This window comes from Hypanus sabinus, chromosome 8 (genome assembly GCF_030144855.1).
Source record: "Hypanus sabinus isolate sHypSab1 chromosome 8, sHypSab1.hap1, whole genome shotgun sequence".
Lineage (NCBI taxonomy): Eukaryota > Metazoa > Chordata > Chondrichthyes > Myliobatiformes > Dasyatidae > Hypanus > Hypanus sabinus.
In genome coordinates, this window is record NC_082713.1 from 67380735 (window position 1) to 67403455 (window position 22721).

Here is a 22721-nt window from a genome sequence, read left to right on the forward strand (position 1 = left end):
TTCTACTTTTTGAAAATTTTAAGCTGTCCTCAAAGGTAATTACAAACAAAACTGTGGAGCCTTGCATTTCTTATGAGAAATAAAAAAAATGAGTACCGTTATAAAATTCTTGGAGAATTCCCATTTTAGCTTTGCATATTCTAATGCCTGATAATGTTATTTGGGGCATTTAGCAGTAAGCATGCTTTATCCTGTTTGCAGTGCAATTGGAGAGCTGATTGGTCACTTTGTGGGACACAGAAAATGTTCTCATGACTAAACCTGAGTACATTATTTGCAAAGTCACAATGATAGACCATATTCAAAGCTTTATGGGTTACCATTTACTTGGTGCAGTCATTTTTCAAGCCTTTGCAGATGAGCCAATTATGACGATTTACCATAGCAATTTCTTATTTGTGATGGATTTGATGTTCTAAGTTAAAAATAAATTTATTATCAAAGTACATGTATGTCACCATGCACAACCTTGAGTTTTGTTTTCTTGAAGTTATATGGATTAAATCAAAGAAACACAATAGAGTCAATGAAAGGTGGCACCCAACAAGATGGACAAGCAACCAATGTGCAAAAGGCAACAAGCTGCAAGTCCAAAAGTAAATAGATAAACAAACAAGCAAACAATAAATATCAAGACCATGAGATGAAGAGTCCTTGAAAGTGAGTCCATTGGTTGTGGGGACTGTTCAGTGATGCAGCAAGTAAAGTTATCCCATCTGGTTCAAAATCCTGATAGTTGAGTAGTAATAACTGTTCCTGAATCTGTTCCTGTTCCTGTTTCTGGGGTTCATGTTCCTTCTTCCTGATGGTAGCAGCAAAAAGAGAACTTGGGAGTACTTGATGGTGGATGCTGCTTTTCTGCAACAGCATTCCTTGTGGATGGGCTCAGTGGTGGGGAGGGCTTTACCCTCAATTGTCTGGACCATAACCACTACTTGTTGTAGGATTTTCCCTAAAGGGCATTGGTATTTCCGTACCAGGCTGTGATGTAACCATTCAATACTCTCCACCACACATTGAAAGAAGTTTGTCAGAGTTTAAGATGTCATGCCAAATCTTCACAAACTTCTAAGGAAGTAGAGGTGCTACAGTGTTTTTCTTTGTTTCAAAAGGACATTTAATGTCAGAGTAATGTATACAATATACATTCTGAAATGCTTTTTCTTCACAACTATCCACGAAAACAGAGAAGTGCTCCCAAAGAATGAACAACAGTTAAGAACCCCAAAGTCCGCCCCAGCTCCCCTTCCTCCTGTGCATAAGCCGCAGCAAGCAACAATCCCTTCTCCCTCCACTGGCAAAAAAAAAGCCTCGGCACCCACCATCGAGCATTCAAGCGTGAGTAAAGCAACAGCAAAGACACAGACCCAGTTACCCCAAAGACTACTTGTTCACCTGGTATTTGACATATTGCCCCCCCCCGGTGACCAAAGATCCCGGGTCTCTGGGCACACAGCTGTAGATCTTCTGACTCCCCCGACGACAAGACACACCATGGCACCGCGATCTCCTGCCGTGACACCAACCTTCAATCCATCAGTCTCCAGAACCACAAGATCTCGGTCCTATGAAGGCAAGCTGAGCTCTTAGGCCGAACCCTTGGCGTGCTGAACAACGGCCAGTCATGAAACCCCATTCCCACAAAGAACCATAGTCAGTGTGTATCTCCAGCTCCAGTCTTCAAAAGAACCCTGAAAGGGAAAAATAAAGATATTAAAAATGGAAATAGAGCTGTTTCTGAAGATGCAGGCAAAGGAGTTGCTGTTAGGCGGTCATTGGTCCTCCTAAGCTTTGTAATGGCACTTTCATGCTTGGTCCAGGACAAATCTTCTAAAGTGATAACACTGAGGAATTTAAAGTTGTGGGCCCTCTCAAGCTCTGATTCCCCGATGAAGACTGGCTCATGGACCTCTGGTTTCCTTCTCCTGAAGTCAATAGTCACCTGCTTGGTCGTGCTGACATTGAGTGAGAGGCTTCTGTTGTGACACCACTCAACCAGATTTTCAACCTCTCTCTTACATGCTGATTTGTCACCATCTTTGGTCCAGGTAACAACAGTGATATCATAAGCAAACTTAAATATGACATTGGACATGTGCTTAGCCTTACAGTCAGAAGTGCAAAGTGAATAGAGCAGGGAATAAGCACACAGCCTTGTGCTGCACCTGTGCCTATGGAGATTGTGGAGATGTTGCCAATCCAAACTGACTGGGGTTCTGAAAGTGAGGGAGTCCAGGATCCAACTGCACAAGGAGGATGTTACTTCAAGGCAACAATTATATTCCGCAAGCATCCAGTTACTATCTATGCACAGATAGTATTTTGCATGATAATATTGACATATTAATATGTAGCAGCCTCTCCGGACTCTGGATTGGAGATTGCCAAACATTATGTGGATTTTCTGGTATAGTCTATTTTGTCATGTGCTTTGTTGATATCATTCTGGAGGAACGTTGTCTCATTTTTTAACTGCATTGCATTTGTGGTTTTAAAATGACAATAAACTGAATCTGAATATGCATAAAGAAATTTTGGATGAGTACCTAGCAAAAGTTCTTCTTCAAGGAATTAAATGAGGAGAATTTCCTAGTGTAATAAATAGTTCATTCTTATCAAACAATGGTACTATATTATGTAAAGTACACATTGATTGAACAATATACATAAAGTTTAATACTGTATGTTTGTTTCAGTTTGATGAAGAATTTTCAGCTCGACAAGAAGCTCAGGCTGAAAGTCAGAAGAAAGATGAAAGGATAAAAGAACTTGAAGCAAAAGTCCTTCAGCTGGAAACAATGGTACTATAAAATGTTTGTTTTATTTCATCAATGTGATCAAAAGGCTAACTGTTAATAGAAAAATAGTAAGACTGGATTTAGCATTTTCCATGTTATTATATACAATGTATGTTGCATTGACTGTGTTCTAAATTTTATCCAAAATAACATGGAAAGGGAACTGTGGACACTGCATTTCTGATTTTGCCCAACTTGATTTTGCCCATCAGAAAGTATTGAGATGTAATTGGATTCTATATATGTATAATTTTACACTGAAGGTTCAATATTAAAAATATTTGGGAATGAGTGAGAAATTTAGTGTAGAAAATGCATAAATTTAATGACAAAAGTAAAATTTTGTTATAAATGTCTGTAAAAAAGAACATTTGGGTAAGATGCATGTTTTGTGTTGGCATTTTCAGGCCCTTTGGACGGACAGATTAAAATCATCTCAGTAGTACAAAAAAAGGTGAAATTGTATGGATGGTGAAAGGGTTGTGAGTAGTGGATCTTGAGAATTTAGATGTATTAGCAAGAAAGTTGCTTCTTCTGTACAAGTGACTTCTGCGTTTTTGCTTCAACTACTCCTTGTGTTGGCAGGTATTCTCGTTAGATAAGGAAGTTACTTTTGAATTATCTAAATGATTGCTGGGTGATTGTTATCTTGATGGCCTATCTTTTGCCTCTTCCTTATGTTGAAATATTCATTCTACACTGTTATGTAAATACCCACTATGCCGCTGGCATTTAGGGCAGCAATGAAGGTCCTCAACCTCTGTCCTTGGCCATCTTCTCTGTGTGCTTCAGAGACCTCATTTCTGCTTCTATGACACACTGTCAAATTGTACTGGTGCACACAGTTGTAGAGGGATTCTTCATTGCTGTTTCTTTCACAGTTTTGTTTGGCCAGTCAGGGTTGCTAGCCCTGAGCTGAACCACTGAACCTGAGGACTGGTGGACTACTTTTAGTCCCCTTTACCCATTGAGCTGTTTGGCATGGGTGACCCTACCAAGAGCCAAAGCAGCAGGCCCTGACAACAACCAGCTCTCTGGGTCATTGAGGCATGCAAAACACAAGATTGTGGTCATCTTGGAGGTCATTCTACATCAATTCTTCTAAAATGCTAAGTGATAGGTCAAGTTTGTAACAATGGTTTTCGAATGAAGTTAAAACTCTGTCCATCCTTCCCTGATGACCTTGCATTTCTGGTGAATCTTCTCAGCAATTCTACCTTACTCTTATTTGTTTTTCGTAATTCAGTGATCAGAACTGTACTCTAAATGTGGTCTAGCATTTTTAACATCATGGCCACCTTGTCCAAATTTGTTCATTATTGCACCAAATGTAAAAGATTGGTTTTATATAAAATTCAGTGTGGCGATATAGTCCCAGAATGGCCAAGGTTGAAATTAACTGTTCCAAGATGCCTGAAATCCTGAAGACGCAGAATGGTATTATGGTTGGGTGTGGTGACAGGAGAGAGAAAATGCTGACTGTAGGTCACTTACCTGAAACTGTAGTTTCCTTTTCCACAGATGCTGCTCGACTCATGGAATATTTTTCCACCATTTCCTGTTTTTACTTCAGATTTCCAGCTTCTGCACTTCATAAACAAAAAAGGTCTCATTGTGAGAGAAGCAGAACTGGATAGCTTATAAATTCAAAATCCAGAGTAAGTTTAGATTACACTAAGAAAGTGGGTTGAATACTTTTTGTAGGTACTGTTTATGAAAAAAGGAGAAACATTTAAATTAAGCATTTGCAGATCACAAACCTGAATGCCAAATATTAAAAATGGAGTGAATGTGCCTTCATAAATAGACACCAAAATAAATACTCTCTATCTCTATCTCTCCCCCCTCTCTCTCCCCCCCCCCCCACTAGCCACAGTCTGCAAGGAGTTTGTATGTCCTCCCCATGACCATGTGGGTTTCTTCCTGATGCTGTGGTTTCCTCCGACAGCCCAAAGACCTCTTTTTTTAGTAGGTTAATTGGCCATTGTAAATTATTCTGTGATTAGGCTAGGGTTAAATAAGTGGGTTGCTGGGTTGTGCAACTCTTTGGGCCAGAGGGCCTGTTCTGCACTGTCGCTCTAAATAAATAAATAACACAAGTGTTGGAGAAAACAAAAGGGATTGTGGAGTGGAACTTTTCTTGTGAAAGATAGGTCATGTGTAATTAACCTAGTGGTATTTTTGATTGAAACACCAAAGGGATTTTTAGAGTGGTTGAAGTAAATGCACACAGAATACAGATAAATTATGGCCTGCTTAGAAAGCTATCAGGAAATCAAGCCATTGAAGGAGACATTTGCCTATTACACAGAACAGTCCGTGTTCTTGGTTTGGAGTACTTGGGTTTTAGCTCCCAGTTGCACAAAAATAACCCAGATTTGAAAATTAGTACTTATTCTTAACCAATATAAGGTAGAGTGTATTGTGAAACAAAAAGGGAAATAAAGTAGATAAGCAGTAGATAAGACTATTCAAAACTATTTTGATATGAACTTTTGCAATTTGACCATTATGACAGGTGGAAACATGATCTGAATGAGAATGCATGCAGGTGAGCTCAATTGAACAAAACAATTCAGGGATCTAAGAGCCATTAAAGGATAAAGGAAGTGTCAGTGTAGGAAATGTAAATATAAGGAAATCATGCAGCATGCTGGTCAAATATTATTTGGAGAGCCACCATGGAAATGTTACTGGATATGCTCAATGTCCAACTACAAGTCACTTAAATGACAAAAACACTTTCAATGTACAACAATTTGACAGTCAGGGATGTTAAATGATGAGATGATTGAATTCCCATTGTATTTTCAGAAGATTGTTTCTAAAGAAACTTGGTATTTCTAATTGAGAAGAACAATGAATATAACTATATTTGTCATTTATTGAGCAAAGAACTGAAATTGCTAGAGTATTACTTAAATGACAAAAAGAAAGGAATATAGAGGAGCTTAAACTTGTACTGGTTTACAATTTTTTAAAAGATTGTTAAATATCCTGAGGGCTAATGGATAATTGACCTTTATTTTAAGGAAAGAAGAATACAAAGGGGTGGAGGTTAAGCTTCATTTGCAAAAGGGTATCTTGTACCTCACCTACAGGGCAGCTCTCCTCTGGATATTTTTTGACCATGTACTTCAAGGCTTTAGCTTACTAAGGATTGAAAAAAACATGGATCCAAAAGCTAAATGCTGTGGAGGCTGCAGATATGAAATTGAAATAAAGCTGCAAAAAACAAATCACAACAGCCCAGGCAATAGCAGAAGAGAGAAAGTGTTTTAATGTTCTTTAATATTCTTTGAAGTTCCTTCAGAACCAGGGAAATAGTTTGTGCTGAAAAGCTGCAGATGCTTTTTGATGGATCAGCAAATTGCCAACATTTTCATTTCTTATTTTCAATAAATTTGGCTTGTATTTTTGAGTTTGGAAGGTGTGTTTTAAGTGTTAAGTGGATTTGAAGGCATAATAATCAAATTAAAACCAGGCTTTTCAGGAATGAAAATATGAAGCAGTCTTGCGCAGAAGTTGAGGGAAATCTGAAGCTGAAGTTTTAAGAATGAACTACAATTTGGTGAGATAAGGATAATAAGAGATGTGAAACTCAACCAGGATCCATTGAAATTGTTCAGATGGCTTGACTGTCTGACTTTGTGCGTGGAGTTCCATCACTCTAATTCAAGTAAAGGAGGTGAAGATAAAAGGGCTGGGAGAAAAAAATAACATTGTGGGTTTGCTAAGAACCTTCTGGTTAACCTTATTAACTCAGCATCAGTAAGACCAAAGAATTGATTTTGGACTTCAGAAAGGGTAAGATGAGGGAACACACACCAGTCCTCAGAGGGATCAGAAGTGGAAAGCATGAGAAATTTCAAATTCTTGGGTGTTGGGTCCTAACCTGGACCCAACATATCGATGCAGCTGTAAAGAAGATACGACAGCGGCTATATTTTTATTTGGAGTTTGAGGAGATATGGTTTGTCATCAAAGACACTCACAAATTTCTATAGATATACCATGGAGAGCACTCTGACTGGCTGCTTCACTGTCTGCTATAGGGCTACTGCACAGGATTGAAGTAAGCTGCAGAAAGTTGTAAAATTAGTCAGCTCCATAATGGGCATTAGCCTCCGTTGTACCCAGGACATCTTCAAGGAGCAGTGCCTCAGAAAGCTGGCATCCATCATTAAGGACCACCATCACCCTGGACATGCTCTCTTCTCATTGCTGGTACAGAAGTGAGAAGGCGCATACTCAATGATTACAGAACACATTTCCCCTCTGCCATCCAATTTCTGAATGGACATGAGCCAAGGAACAGTACCTCACACTTTTTTATTTCTATTTTTGCACTACTGATTTAATTTACCTATTTAATATATATTTACTGTAATTCAGTTTTTTCTCAATTGTGTATTTTTTATTTTTCACTGCCTAATTAAGTATTTAATATATTTATATTAATTATAGTTAAGTTTTTTTCTATTATGTATTGCATTGTACTGCTGCTGCAAAGTTAACATATTTCACGACATATGCCAGTGATATTAAACCTGATTCTGATTCGAAGTGTTACCAGCGGAATACTTATTAAAAAAATGTAAATCAAGATTGACATGCACCAGTTTTGACCCTGCATGCAATCATTCCATATCTGGGCATGGATTTTAATACATTGTTATGTTGTACCTGAACTGATATATATGCAATATTTCAAAGTTCAGTGCTCCAGGGAAATTCTTTAAAACATTTTAATTAAAAATCCTTTCACTTTCACTATTGCTCATAACCAAAACCTTTTCCTTATACTTGAGAGAGGTGATGTGCATTCTGTGTGAAAGGAAGTAAAGTGTCGTGTATTTAATATTTCAGTAATATTTGAGCAATATTTTAAATATGCTTGATACAGTATTTTGTTTAAATAATGTATTTTGTTTAAATAATTGATTATGCATTTTATTTGTAAAAGTATGTGATTGTCATATTCCAATATGCCATCATGCCATATGTGCTTGCCTCACTAACGTTAAAATGGCGTAGACATGCAATATCTCCTGGTTCTATGTTTTTCATTTAATTAGTTTTATGATTTAGAGTTATAAAACAACAGTGGTGATGAGGCAGTTTTAGACAAACCTGAGATGATTACCTACATGTTTAAGTTTATATTTTAAAAAATCGCTCAACTTGTTTGTTTCTTAGCAAGTGAAATAGAAAGATGGTCAGGTTTTTTTTAAAGGCAGAAGATGAATGAATTCATGGGTTCATAAACATTGACAATCATAAATTAGAAGAGCATAAATGGCTGACTACAGTGGAAAGCTAGATGTCTTCAAGTGCACAAAGTATAACTGGACATTGTATACTGAACAAATTGAACAGTATTTTTAAGCAAATGAAATAGCCAATGAAAAGTGAGTGCCAGTTTTGCTGAGTGCATTGGGTGGAAAGGCATACAGTTTACTTAGAAGTTTAATGACTCCAACCAAACGAGCTGAAGTGAGCTTTGCTGTTATTGTGAAAGTATTACAGGAACATTTAGAACTGAAACCATCATTGATTACAGAATGCTTCAGGTTTCATAAAGAAAAGGGAGTCCATTTCAGCTTACATGGGTAAACTGAGGAGATTATCTGAGCATTGTCAGTTCAATGATGGGCTTAGTGATGCACTGAGAGATGGTTTAGTGTTTGGATTCTTACAAGAAAGCTTTCAAACACAGCTAAAAGAAACAATGCATGTTTAAAAGAGCAGCTGAAGATGCTGTATCAATGGAAAATTTAGAGACACAGTTGAGTTGCAGTCAGGAATGAAAGTGTGAATGAATAAAATAGCAATGTCTAAACAGAAACCTGCCTTGTTGACCAAATAGTACAGCACTCTCATACACCAGACCAATGCAGGTTCAAAGGTGAAACTTACAGAAAATGCAACAAGGTAGGATGCCTACCAAGAGCAAATTGGGAAGACAAAAGTAAATGGATTACACAGGGATGAGAAAAAAGACAAAAAGTCAAGTTGCAGTTTCAAACACAGCATTAATCTTGATACTGTTGGATGAAAAATCTGATAGTAATGATGGTGATATAGGATTGCGTAGCCTTCAGATTTACAATGTGAAAACTAACAATAAACAAGTAATATTGCTTAGAGAATGGCAAATTAATCACAATGGATTTAGACACTTGCTCCACTTATTAGTCATTTCAGAAAATGAGTGAATGGCATTTCAAAGATACTGAACTGAAGCCTGCAGATGTCCAACTAAGAACTTGTATAGGAGAAATTCCTAGGGAAATGCCATCTGTAACAGTGAAACCCACCAACCAACAAGCCACGTTGGGCTTGTATGTGGTAAAAACAGGAGGGGTAGCATTGTTGAGTCGTGACTGGTTGAGACAACTACAACTTGGAGATCCATTCATTATTTGCATGCAATAACCCCTACAGCAGGGTCAAGTGAAAGCAAGTTCAGAAAGTTGATGTCACAGCACAGCATTGTTCAGGGATAGCATTGGGAAACTAGAACATATCAAGAGTAAAATAATGTTAAATGACAATGCCAAACCCAAGTTTTACAAAGCCCATCTAGTTCCTTATACCATCTGTGATAAAGTAGTCAGTGATCTAGATTGCATGGAGGCTGAAGGAATTCTTTCCAATGTTGTGTGGAGTCCACATGCAATGTCCATGATCCCAGTAGTCAAGAAGAATGGGTCTGTTAGGATCTGTGGTGATATTAAGGTTACTATCAACTTTGAACTGAAAGTAGATTAATACTTACTGCCCAGGAAAGAGGATATCTTTGCAAACCTTTATGGAGGAAAACGCTTCAGCAACGTGGACTTAGCTGAGGCCTACCCACAGACGGGGATGGAAGAAGAGTCCAATGTTCCTCACCATAAACACAAACGGCTTTATCACTATAATAGCTTTTTTTTTGGAGTAGCATCTGCACCTGTACCTGCACTCTGGCGGAAAACTATGGACTATGTGCTGCAAGGCTGCCCAGGCACTCAGTGTTACCTGAATGATGTCATTGTTGCTAATAAGGATGACGAGCATTGTTCAGGAGTTCAAAAAATTATGGGCTAAGAGCGGGTCATATCAAGTGTGAATTCTTTAAACCGTGCATCACTTACTGTGGTCACATCATCGACACACAAGGATTATACACATATGCTAAGAAAATTCAAGCAATGGTGGATGCCCCAAGACCAAAGGGTGTGTCACATTTGTTGTCCTGTTTAGGATTTGTCAATTTCTATAACAGGTTCCTGCAAACTTGGCTAATGTGCTGCACCCCTTGAACTCTTTACTACAGATTGGGATGAAATGGCAATGCATAAAGCAGTGTGAAGTAGCTTTCAAAGAAAGTAAAGGAAGTGATGATGTCAGACACTATCCTCAGTCATGATCCATGCCATCTAGTGAAGCTTGCCTGTGATGCTTCACCTTATGGTATAGGTGCAGTCATGTCATCTGTTATAAGTGATGGAAGAGAATGACCCATAGACTTTGCATCTCATTCCTTCACTGCTGCTGAGAAAAGATGTGCACAGGTTCACAAAGAGACCTTGAGTCTGCTTTGGAGAGTACTAGTACTGGAGGCAGTTTGTCCTCAGTAGTGTTCAGCAACCTCTGTGTCAATTTTCAATCCACAGAAGGGTGTTTCACTTACAACAGCAGCATGAATGCAGGAATGGAATCTGTTTCTTGGAAATAACAATTATAAGATCGAATTCAATAGGCCAACTGATCATGGAAATACTGTTGGCTTGTCCAGTTTACCCTTGGAAAAGGAACTACCTGAAAAAATTACAAAAAGGGATGCACCTTTTGACGTATTCTCCCTAACACAAATTGAAGATCTCCCTATTACAGCAAGAGATAATCCAAAGAGAAACTAGAAAAGACACCACAGTGTTTCAGGTCTACATGTTGTACCATTCGGGCAGAGAGCTGAAGTGTTGAAGGAGCTGCACGCTGGTCCTCTAGGCCTGGTGAAAATGAAAGCATTGGTTTGAAGCGTTATCTGATGGTCTGGGATAAATTAACAACTTACCATCCACTGTTTGGGATACCAACGTGTTCAGAAAATTCCAAGCATCTTGGAGAAGGAAGGAGGTGAAAGGTGTCCGGAGCTGTCAGAAAAACCTCCTGCAGTCCAGAGGCAACTCCTACAGTTACCATTGTGGAGGCCTCAGGTCTGAGATTGTTTCATGACCACGTCTCACCTACACTGCAGCGTGACACCCCCACACCCCACCCTGCCCCGGTCAGGAAAGATGTTATCCCAAGAGTCAGAAATCTTCCACAGTGATTACATCTTAGACCTGAATGGGACAATTTACAATGCCTTCGGTGTCCATTGTCTTAGGAACAGTACCATGCAGTTTCTCAGAAAATTAGCTCTTCGGTTATTCCAGTTGTTCCAAGGACCTTGGAGAATTTCCTCTGCAGATTTTGGCTGTCTCATTTACCACAGTATCTCCAGGTAATCCCAGATAGCCTTGATAATGTTGAAATCAAATAGAGTTATCCAAGATGGCGGCACGACGCAGCTTGCAGCGGCCACTCTGGAACTGATTATCTGTTATTTGTGAAGTGGAGTGCCGTGCGCAATCATAATCGATTGAAAACGGACATGGAAGCATGGAGAAACATTGGGAAATTCCAGGAAGACCTTCTTCCTTGTTGCTGCTGCTGCTGCTGTGAGGACCGGGACTCTGCTGGGAAGAACAGGCCCTCAGTCCTCGGGGTCGCGTTGCAGATGGCCGTTGGCAGGGCCGTCTTAATACGCTTGGCAGAGGGTGGTGCTCGGAGAAGCTGTGCCGGAGGGGATGGTTGTCGGCTCGGAGGTTTGACGGACTCAAGTCGCTTTCAGTGTGTGCTGTGTCTGCGAGGCTGAGTTCAACAGAGCTTTTATTGTGTGCTGCGTCTGTGAGGCTGAGTCGGGCGGCGCCTTGGATGTCCATAGCGGGGGTACTCCCTTCTGCCGCCGGCGTGGGATAGCGAGTCTTTTGGGACCCTGGGGACTTGTGGAAACTGTGGTGATTTCTTTTGAACTTACAGTCCTTTAACATCTTGGACTATTTTTACTGTGCCTATGGTCTGTTTTTTTTTATCAATTATGCTATTGTTTGCACTGTTGTAACTATATGTTGTAATTATGTGGTTTTGTGCAGGTCTTGTAGCTCTAGTTTTTGGTCTTGTTTTTGTCTGGTGGATTTGGAGCTCCTTTCCGGGGAACGCGCTAGACGATAGTGTGATATTAATACGCAGCAGCCTCTCAGGACTCTGGATTGGGGATTGCCAAACGTTACGTGGATTTTCTGGTGTAGTCTGTTTTGTCATATGTCTCATTGTCATACATTGTCCCATTTTTTAACTGCATTGCTTTTGTGATTTCTAAATGATAATAAACTGAATCTGAATCAGGTCTTTGTGGAGGCCACACCATCTGTTGCAAAACTCATTGTTCTCTTTGCTGAAGATAGTACTTTATGACCTTGGCCGGTTGTTTTGGGTAATTGTTGTGCAGAATGAAGCTGGAACTGATCAGGCATCTCTCTGATGGCTTGACAGATCAGAATCTTTTTATACTCTTCAGCATTGAGGATTCTATTAATTCTGACCAGATCACCAACTCCATTTACAGAAATACAGCCCCAAACGTGCAAGGAAGCTCCGCTATGCATCATTATTGACTGCAGAAACTCATCCATGTCATGTTCTCTAGCTGTTCTACAGACAGACTGACTCCTGTTTGAGTCAAAAATTTCTAATGTTGTCTCATCAGTACAGAGCATTTGCTTCTGACAAGACTGCTCTGTAGAGGAGTGTACTTGGGTATCAGTGGTTTCTGAGTTCAAAGCTGATAGTAGTGCTGAATTTCTTCTGATTCAGAAGTGAAATCAATTTGATGTTTCTCTCATCTGCATCACTCAGTTTCTGTGGCTGACCACTCCTTTTCTGGGCCTCAACTATGCCTGTTTCTTTGTGTTTCTTCAGAAGAGCTTGGATAGCATATCTTGAAACTACTGATTGCTGTGAAGTTTCAGATTGGGAGAGATCTTGCTGATGCAGGATGACCTCGTTGCGTCTTATTGCTATGCTCACCTGTGCCATGGTGTAAGAATTAATGATTTGAAGGTTAAGCTGTCGCATCTTCCATACTCTCATCTTTTAGTTTGGTTGTCCTTTGCCTAGTTTCATTCCTTCCACACCTGGTTTTGGTTCAGTTAATCAGTTTAGTTATCTTTGTTTCATGATACACTGGGTTATATGCCTACAAAGTAATCAAGTAATACAAAATAATCACATTTTTGCTTGAAAAAGTGGTCTGTTACTAATATGGTACTTTCTTTAATGAAATAAAATAAAAAAAAATTATGTGTGTGTGTGTGTGTGTGCGCGTGTGTGCATTGGGTGTAAACCCCAAGGAAAAAATCCAGAGCCGGGGTCCCTAAGGCAGTATGATATTGTTTACAACTTCACTCTGGCAACCTTTGTGATGACACTGGTGCCAAGCTATATCAGCACTTGCCCTTCCCTTGGACTACATCAGTGATGTAGTGGACAAGCATCATCTTCCAGCTCTGTGTTTTTCTTTCAATTAGCTTTATGTTTTAGAGTCTTACAAAGCATGACATACACGTGAATGAGGTGTTGTCATTTTTAAGATCAAGGCAGCAAAATAAAAATGCTGAATAGCATGTTAACTTCCTAATCTTGGGCTCCACTTTTAAATGTAGTTACCTGAAGAACAATCAGGTGTCATGGGTTTTTTTTTGTCTGTTAATGGAATCCATAAAAAGGAAGTCAAACTGAGCAACATAATTACTGAGTTTTGTGGTGTAATAGATGGTACATAATTCTCCTCTTGTTCTCACAATGACATTCTGTTTTTTGATTTGACAGGTCTAGTAGAATAGCAATAACTACTTTAAGAGTTTTGTTTACTATTGATCATTAGCTAGGAATAATATTAAATCTGTGAAAAAAGTTGTCTGCACATTCCTGTTAGAAACTGAAACAGTGGGGATGATTTGAAATTGCTGTCAGAAACTTTACAAAGCCTGTCATTTTAACTTCTCAGTAGTCAATGGTTACCTGGAAATTGAGAATTTTTATGGTATTTGACTGCTTCAAAGATTGTAGATGAATCCAGTTATATTTTCAGCTGTAGTTCTGTCTCGTTTTGCTTTCCAAAGCCCACATGGATTTTTATCAGCACCCTGTCTTGATCTTTGGCCTGAAATGTTAGCAAACTGTCATGTGGCTTGATTAGAGATACTAAAATGTAATGACCCTTTGCAGTCTGAGATAAACAAACAGCACTGACCAGCAGTCACATTATTGGTCTTCCTAGTCTGTAGATTAGATGCTCATTTATAAGAAATGAGCCATTGGAAAAGCACAAAAAATACATACTGTAATGCCTTGCATTTGACATCTCTACTGACCATTTGCCTCACTAAACTTTTCTAACTTTGTGGTCACCGAAGTATTGTTGGCTTTCCTGCCACATACCTCCTGCAAGGTGGAGTGGACTGTTTGTCACAGCAAACTGCTGGATGGAAAGCCTCACCAATGGACCATTCCATGATGACATGTTGGAATGCCATCATGCCAGCATTTGTTTCCAGATGCCTTTGATGATGGATTTTGGAGGAAACTGGAAACATAGGTCAAAAAAATTAAACAATATTGTAAGCTGCTAATTAAAAAATAAATCAGCATTACTCTCTTCCTGCCTTCCAGCAAAGTAACAGCATCTTCTAGCTTATTTTAATTTCAAGTAAGGTGTAAGAAATTGTATTCAGTGCTTTTAAGCAAGTGCATAACTAGGAGATGCCTGGATCATTTGGATTGTATGTGTGAAATGGGTGAATGAAAATGCACCAAGAAATATTGCATTGTCCTGAATTTTCCAACTTTTTTGATTTCTTTTAAGCTCAATTAAAAACAACATAGGAATAAATAGTAACTACTTGTCATTCATCCACACTGACAGTTTCCCTAATGGTTTGTATATAGTGTTTAACAGCTGTTGAAGTTAGTATTTTTGCATGCACATGTTGTGTTCGACTGGACTTTTGATTGTGATCTCTCTATTCATATTTATTTTACAGCCATTAGCTTAAGCTATAATGTTATTGTCTTAGTATGATTTTATGATGGTGCTTGTTTTTGAATTATTTTACAGAAGCAAACAGCACCAGTGGCTTCAGCTGGACCCCCACCTCCACCACCACCTCCACCCATCCCTGGAGAGCTTGCTCCTCCTCCACCACCACCCCTCCCTGGAGGGATTCCTCCACCCCCACCTCCACCCCTTCCAGGTGGTGCACCACCACCACCACCTCCACCTCCACTTCCGGGTGGCCCAGGAATACCACCACCACCACCACCTCCATTTGGAAAACTGCCAGCTCCACCATCTTTTGGGAGTGGACCCAATTACTCCCATGCCACTGCAGCGCTTCCATATGGATTACAGCCTAAAAAGCAGTACAAACCAGAAGCTGCAATGCGAAGAGCCAACTGGTCGAAGGTAAGATGGATGAAGTTGTATTTTGTTAAGGATACTTCAGATACTTAAGATTTTTTTTAGGTTAGCCAAACATCCTGACAGATTAGTATTTGATTAAAATTTCCTGACAGCTCATGTCAAAGTAACTGAAATGCAGCAAAAATAAGGAAGGAAATTGTTATGAATAATAAAAGGTTTGATATTTGCACTATGTTCCAATTGAGCCCTCTATTTATTGTTGAGCTGGTTGCCTTCCATTAACTCTCATATTTTATACTTATTAATCCCTGCTTGAAGCTATCACTGCTTCTTTGCCTTTTGATTCTCCTGTCTATCATAAATGAGTCACTTTATAATAAAATTTTAGACCATAAGACATAGGAGCAGAATTAGGCCATCTAGCTCCTTGAGCCTGCTCCACCATTCAATCATGATGGATCCATTTTGTTTTCTATCTTCTCTTCAACCCTAGTTCCCAGCCTCCTTCCCATAACCTTTGATGCCATGTCCAATCGAGAACCCAAAAATCTCTGCCTGAAATACACCCAACAACCTGGCCTCCACAGCTGCATGTGGCAACAAATTCCACAAATTCACCACCCTTTGGCTAAAAAATTCTCACATCTCTGTTTTAAAAGGGCGCCCCTCTATCCTGAGGCTGTGCTCTCTTGTCCTAGACTCACCCACCATAGGAAACCTCCTTTCCACATCTACTCTGTCTAGACCGGGGGTCGGCAACCCGCGGCTCCGGAGCCGCTTGCTACACTTTCAACTCTGTGCCGCGGCTCCCCGTGGCTTTGGAAAATAAATGAGTATTTAATTAAAATGTATTTTATGTTAGTTTGTTAGTCTTTGAAATGTAATTCTAAATTTGAAGATTATGGTGATCTTGTACAATCTAAATAAAACGTTGTGGCGACCCATTTCCTGGCACATCCGAACCGGCTCACAATTTACCAGAGTTCCGGCTAAGGGTGATAGCCTACGGGGGTTTGTGAGTATGTGTCTTTTGGAGCATCCGCGCCCAAGGGGGGCAGGTTGAGAGAGGCTTAAAGCAAGGCTGTGTAGTTCGAATAAAGTTATCTTTGACTGCAGTTTAACCACTCCATGTCGTTATTTTAGCACTGCGTGTAGCACACCGCTACAACGTGTTTTTATCGCTATTAATATACGTCACCACTGCCAATGCCTGACACCCGCCAGTGCGCGATTTCTTTTAATTTTTCGATCCAAGGTAGGCTAACGATGTAGTAACCTTCAACCCAATGTCTTTTTTTCAGAGTTCAAAATGTTTTTGTTGCATGCAGAAATGTAAATTTGTTTGCTCTGCAGGAGTTCATCGATTTCATAAATGCCACACATTATAGTTCGTTTATACATAGCATAAAGGCAAAAAAAAACGTTGTATGCAGTGTTATTTCATTTTAAATGTCAAACGGGTTTTGTGGCTCCCAGTGTTTTCTTTTCTGTGGGAAGCGGGTCCATATGGCTCTTTAAGTGGTAAACGTTGCCGACCCCTGGCCTAGACCTTTCAATGTTCGAAAGGTCTCAATGAGAGCCTCCCCCTACATCCTTCAGAATTCCAGTGAGTATAGACCCAGAGCCATCAAAAGTTTCTCGTATGATAACCCCTTCATTCCTGGAATCATCCTTGTGAACCTCCTTTAGATCCTCTCCAATGCCAGCACATCTTTTCTAAGATGAGTGGCCCAAAACTGTTCACAATACTCAAGGTGAGACCTCACCAGTGCCTTATAAAGCCTCAGCATCACATCCTTGCTCTTGTATTCTAGATCTCTTGAAATGATGCTAACATGGCATTTGCCTTCCTCACCATCAACTCAACCTGCAGGTTAACTTTCAGGGTGTTCTGCACAAGGACTCCCAAGTCCCTCTGCAACTCAGATTCCTGGATTTTCTCCCTGTTTAGAAAATAGTCTGCACATTTATTTCTACTATCAAATGACCATGCAGTTTTCAACATTGTATTTCATTTGCCACTTTCTTGCCCATCTTCCTAATCTAAGTCCTCCTGCATACTACCTGTTTCCTCAATACTACTTGCCCCTCCACCAATCTTCTTATCATCTGCAACAAAACCCCCTATTCCATCATCTAAATCATTTATATACAACATAAAAATAAGTGGTCCCAACAGCGACCCCTGTGGAACACCACTAGTCACTGGCAGCTAACCAGAAAAGGATCCTTTTATTCCCACTTGCTGCCTCTTACCAATCAGCCAATGCTCTCACCATGTTAGTAACTTTCCTGTAATACCATGGACTCTTAACTTGGTAAGCAACCTTGTGTGTGGCTCCATATCAAAGGTTTTCTGAAAGTCCAAATGTACAACATCCATTGCATCCCTTTATCCTACTTGTAATCTCCTCAAAGAATTCCAACAGGTTTGTCCGGCAGGATTTTCCCTGAAGGGAACTATGCTGACTTTGTCTTATGTCACCAAGTACTCCATCACCTCATCCTTTCACAATCTTGCACCTCCACTTTTGATATCTTTGCTCCTTCAAAAATTTAATTATATTTCTTCTAACGGGTGTGCACTTATAATGGCAATTGAGAATTATTAATAGATTTTCTTATCTGTTACTCTTTCAACCTCTTTGCATCTATGTCATCCCCTGTTCATTCAAGCCAGGGCAGTACAATATGGAGAGTAATCTAAAGAAACGGCAGGGACCAATACAATTTGGCACCAGTGGTGTCAAAGGAGCTGCCAGACAACTTTGAACAAAACATAGGACTGTCTTAGAGATTCTTGCTCTGGGATTTTCCTTGGAATTTACTCTCAAAGCCTCCCTCAAGAGTAGGTACAGCTGCAAGGTAGTGGAGGTTTGAGATCAGAGTTTTCCTTCTAGATGAGCTGCCCGCCACAGCTGATGAGCCCCATCTGCCCAAAGTTTTAAGGCACCTGAAACCCACCTTTGCCTCTTCTCCTGTTCGTAGAAAAGGTTCCACCAGGTTTAGTAGCTAAGCCACATGAGACCAGGAGCTGAACTTGATTGTCAGAGGCTATTTGGGAAGCATGCCATTGGGAGCATTTAATAGCCACTACTAACTCCTGGCTATGACAACCTTAAGAAACCAAACTCTTAAAACAAAAGTTTTAAACTTTACACTACTTAAATACAATCTATCCATGAAAACTGTATGGCCATGCTGCACATGGCAGATGACTAATTCAAGGGAACACTAAAGTCAGAAAGACCAGCAATTGCATGTGCTATTTTCTGGAGTGAAGAATAAACTGGAGGTACTCAGTGGGTCAATGGTATCTGTTGAGGCAAAGGCATGGTGACATTTCCAGTCAAGACCCTATTGAAAATCTGGAAAGGAAGTGACCAGCATAAAGAAGTGAGAGAGGTGGGGGAGGCTGGCTCTGTCACTGTGAATTTACTCTTCAGGATAGTTCACGGTATTCTGGGAACCAATTGTTATCTGGAAACTTTTACTACAGTAAATGTGAAAATTATGCAAAGCATGTGATGTGCATGGAGTTACCATTTATTTAACTTTTCCTACTTTTGGTGCAGAAGGCGAAGGCTCAGCTCATTGAGCCCACACAGTTCTCTGTAGAGCAATCCCATTACATTCCCCCTCCTTATTTACCAGCTGCTCAGAAGCAGCTGCTTTCTCACAGGTCCATTGACTATCCTTCATCTTGTACCGCTTACCAACACTAATGATAAATTGTAGTACATCTTTGTGAAGTGGGAGAAAACTGGAGCACCCAGTAAACACTCATGTAGCCACAAGAAGAATGTGCCACTTCCAGAAGCGTTGCAGCTGAAGTCTGGATCCCTCAAATTCTGAAGCAGCAGCAGTAAATAGTGACTACAGTGCTGTCCTCAAAACAGCCACCTTTCTTCTTGATAATCTCCTCATTTCTCTGAGGAAGGTGTTTGATGAATAATTATTGGCAGCAGAAATTTGTGGTATTTAAGCATTTCCTGCTAGATTTGTTTGCAATTCTGTAATAATTTGGATACTTAGAATCTCAGTAATATTGAGTTTGTTTAGTCATTCTGCTTCTCAAGGGAGCAATATTACATGGTATTAAAATTTAGACAAGATAATGCTCAGTACCTGTAGTCAGAGAAACTTTGAACTGGTGGAGTGGTGTCGCTGCAACAACCTTACACTCATTGTCAACAAGACCGAGGAATTGTTTGTGGAGTTTTCGAAGTATAAGTCAGGAGAACATGTGCCTGTCCTCTGTGAGGGGTCAGCAGAGGAAAGGGTGAGCAGCTTCAGTGAATGTCAGCATCTCAAAAGATCTGGGCCCAACACTCCGATGCAATCATGAAGACATGCCAGCAGCTCTACTTCATACAGAGTTTGAGGAGACCTGGTGTATCACCAAAGACTTGCAAATTTCTATAGATGTGCAGTGGGAGCATCACAGTTGGGTATCCAATGCAAGAGGCTTCAGAGGGTAGTGGACTCAGCTAGTTCTATCATGGGAACAGCCCTGCCCCACATCGAGGATGGCTTAGAGGCATTGCCTCAACAAGGCATCATCATTCGAAAAGTGCTCTGTTCTTTTTATTACCATTAAGGCAGAGGTAGAGTAGCCTGAAGACCCATACTGAATTATTCAGAAACAGGTCCTTCCCCTCTGTCATCAGCTTTGTAAATGATCCATGAACCCGTAATTGTACAGCATGCCCTAACACTGAAATATTGCAGCAAAATAACAAATTTCATATCAGTCTGTGGTAATAAACCTGATTTTGATTCTGAGGTCAACAGTCTTGAATAGGGCAAAGTCAGCCCTGTGTAAGAGGAGATTGTGCCTAACAAAACTCTTTGAATTCTTTGAGGAAGTAATATGTAGGGTTAGGCAGGGAATCAGTAGATATTATTTTATTGGATTTTCATTAGACCTTTGACAGGGTGCTGCACATGAGCTGCCAAAGAAGACAGGAGCTCATGATATTGCTGAAATGGTACGAGCATAGACAAAAGATTGGCGATCCAGCAGAATGCAAATACTGGAAATAAAAGGCGCCTTTTCTGATTGGCTGCTGGTGACTAGTTGTGTTCTGCAAGGGTTGTTAGTTCTGTTACTTTTGACATTGTATGTTCGTGATCTGGATGACAAAATTAATGGCTTCGTGGCCAAGTTTGTGAATGATACAAAGATGTGTTGAGAAGTTGGGAGTCTGCAAAAGGGCTTGGACAGGTTGGGAGAATGGGTAACAAGTGTCAGATGGAATACAGTGTAGGGAAATGTAAGATCATGTACTTCGGTAGAAGGAATAAAGGCATAGACTTCTCTAAAGAAGGAGAGACTTCAGAAATTGGATATACAAAGGAAGTGGTCGGTCCTGGGGCAGTATTTTCCAAAGGTTAACTTGCAGGTTCAAAGTAAATTTATCATCTAATATATACGTCACCATATACAACCCTGAGATTCATTTTCTTGTGGGCATAGTCAATAAATCCAGTAACTATAATTGAATCAATGAAAGACTGCAACAACAGGGTGGACAGTAATGATGTAAAAGGCAACGAACTGTGCAAATACAAAATACTGCAGAAAGAAAATAAGAGTAATAAATATTGAGAAAGTGACATGAAGAGTTGAAAATGAGTCCATAGGTTGTGGGAACAGCTCAGCGATGGGGCAAGTGAAATTGAGTGAAGTTATCCCTTTTGGTTTGGGAGCCTGATGATTGAGTGTAGTAATTGTACCTGAACCTGAATTCTGAGGCTCCTGTACCTACTTCCTGATGACAGCAGTGAGAAGAAGGCATGGTGGGGGGGATCACTGATGGTGGATACCACTTTCCTGCAACAGCACTGTGTAGATGTGGTCAGAGGTGGGTGGTGGGGAGGGCTTTACTTGTGATGGACTGAGCCATATACTGTAGGATTGTCCATTCAAGGACATTGGTTTTTCCATACCAGGCTTTAATGCAGCCTGTCAATGTACTCTCCACTATACATCTATAGAAGTTTGTCAAAGTTTTAGATGTCATGCCGAATCTTTGCAAACTCCGAAGGAAGTAGAGTGCTGCTGTGCTTTCTTTGTTATTGTACTTGTGTGCTGGGTGGGTCCAGGGCACCTCCTCTGATGTAATTTAAAGTTGCTGAACCTCTGCACCTCTGATTTTCACTGTCCTTCATTCCCCCCCCCCCCCCAACAATGAGGACTGCTTCATGGCACTTTGGTTTCCTCCTCGTGAAGTCAATAATCAGCTCGTTGGTCTTGCTGACTTTGAATGAGAGATTGTTGATGTGGCATCACTCAGCCAGATTTTGAATCTTCCTCCAATATGCACATTTGTCACCACTTTGATTTGGTCTATGGCAGTGGTATCGTCAGCAAACTTAAATGTGACATTGGAGCTATGCTTAGCCACATAGTCATTAGTGTAAAGTGAGTAGAGCAGGGCCCTAAGTGAAGAGTCTTTGGTATACCTGTGCTGATGGAGATTGTGGAGGAGACATTGCCAATCTGAACTGACTGATCTGCAAGTGACGTAATTGAGGATGCAATTGCACAAAGAGATGTTGAAGCCAAGGTAGTTTTGAGGGGATGATAGGATGGAATGCTGTCCGGGTCTTCCAGTGAAGAGCCAGTGCAATTGCATCTGCTGTGGACCTGTTGTCCCAGTGGACAAATTGGAGTGGATCCAAGTCTCTTCTCAGCCAGAAAATAATATGTTTCATCACCAACTTCTTAAAATATTTCATCACTATGGATGTGCTACTTAGGCATTTGTGTAATTGAAGCCTGCTCAGACTGAGCTTGCTCAGACTGCCGAAGTGAGCGGTTAAAGATCTCAGTGACACGACAATGAGTTGATCAGCACAGGTCTTTAGTACTCGGCCAGGTACTCCATTTGGGCTGGATGCTTTCTCTAGGTTCGCCTTCCTGTTTGAGGCTGTTTGCATGTCAGTCTCAAAGTCTAAAATCACAGTATGATCAGGGGCTGTGAGTTTGTGATGGTTCCTTACTGTTTTAATGGTCAAAGTGAGCATAGAAGACATTGAGCTCATCTGGAAGCAAAGCCATGTTGCCACCTATGTTGCTTGATTTCACTTTGTAAGAGATAACATTTAACAACTGTTGTGCATCCTTCATTGATTGAAGTTTGGTCCAGAATTGCCACTTCACCCGTGAGATGGTTATCCAAAGGTCGTATCTGGACCTCTTAGAACCTTTGGTAGATGTTAAGTCCTCTGCTCTGGCCCTCAGCAGATTGTGGATCTCATGGTTCATCCAGGGCTTCTGATTGAGGAATATTCTGAATGATTTTGTGGGGAGCACTCATCTACAACTGTTTTTATGAAGTCCATAACAACCGTGGTGTATTAATTCAGATCCACATGAGTCCATGAACACAGCCCAGTCCACC

At 40.4% G+C, this 22721-nt stretch overlaps 1 protein-coding gene across 4 annotated transcripts in view; it reads left to right on the top strand.

Annotated features, from left to right (window-relative positions):
• Window positions 1-22721, top strand: part of diaph2 (diaphanous-related formin 2) — a 615614-nt gene that overhangs the window by 228750 nt on the left and 364143 nt on the right. For all 4 annotated transcript variants that reach the window (XM_059977309.1, XM_059977314.1, XM_059977312.1 and 1 more), the window contains 2 exons: window positions 2697-2801; window positions 15007-15354. In XM_059977309.1, coding sequence (XP_059833292.1) covers window positions 2697-2801; window positions 15007-15354 — 453 coding nt within the window. The remainder of the gene's footprint in view (window positions 1-2696; window positions 2802-15006; window positions 15355-22721) is intronic.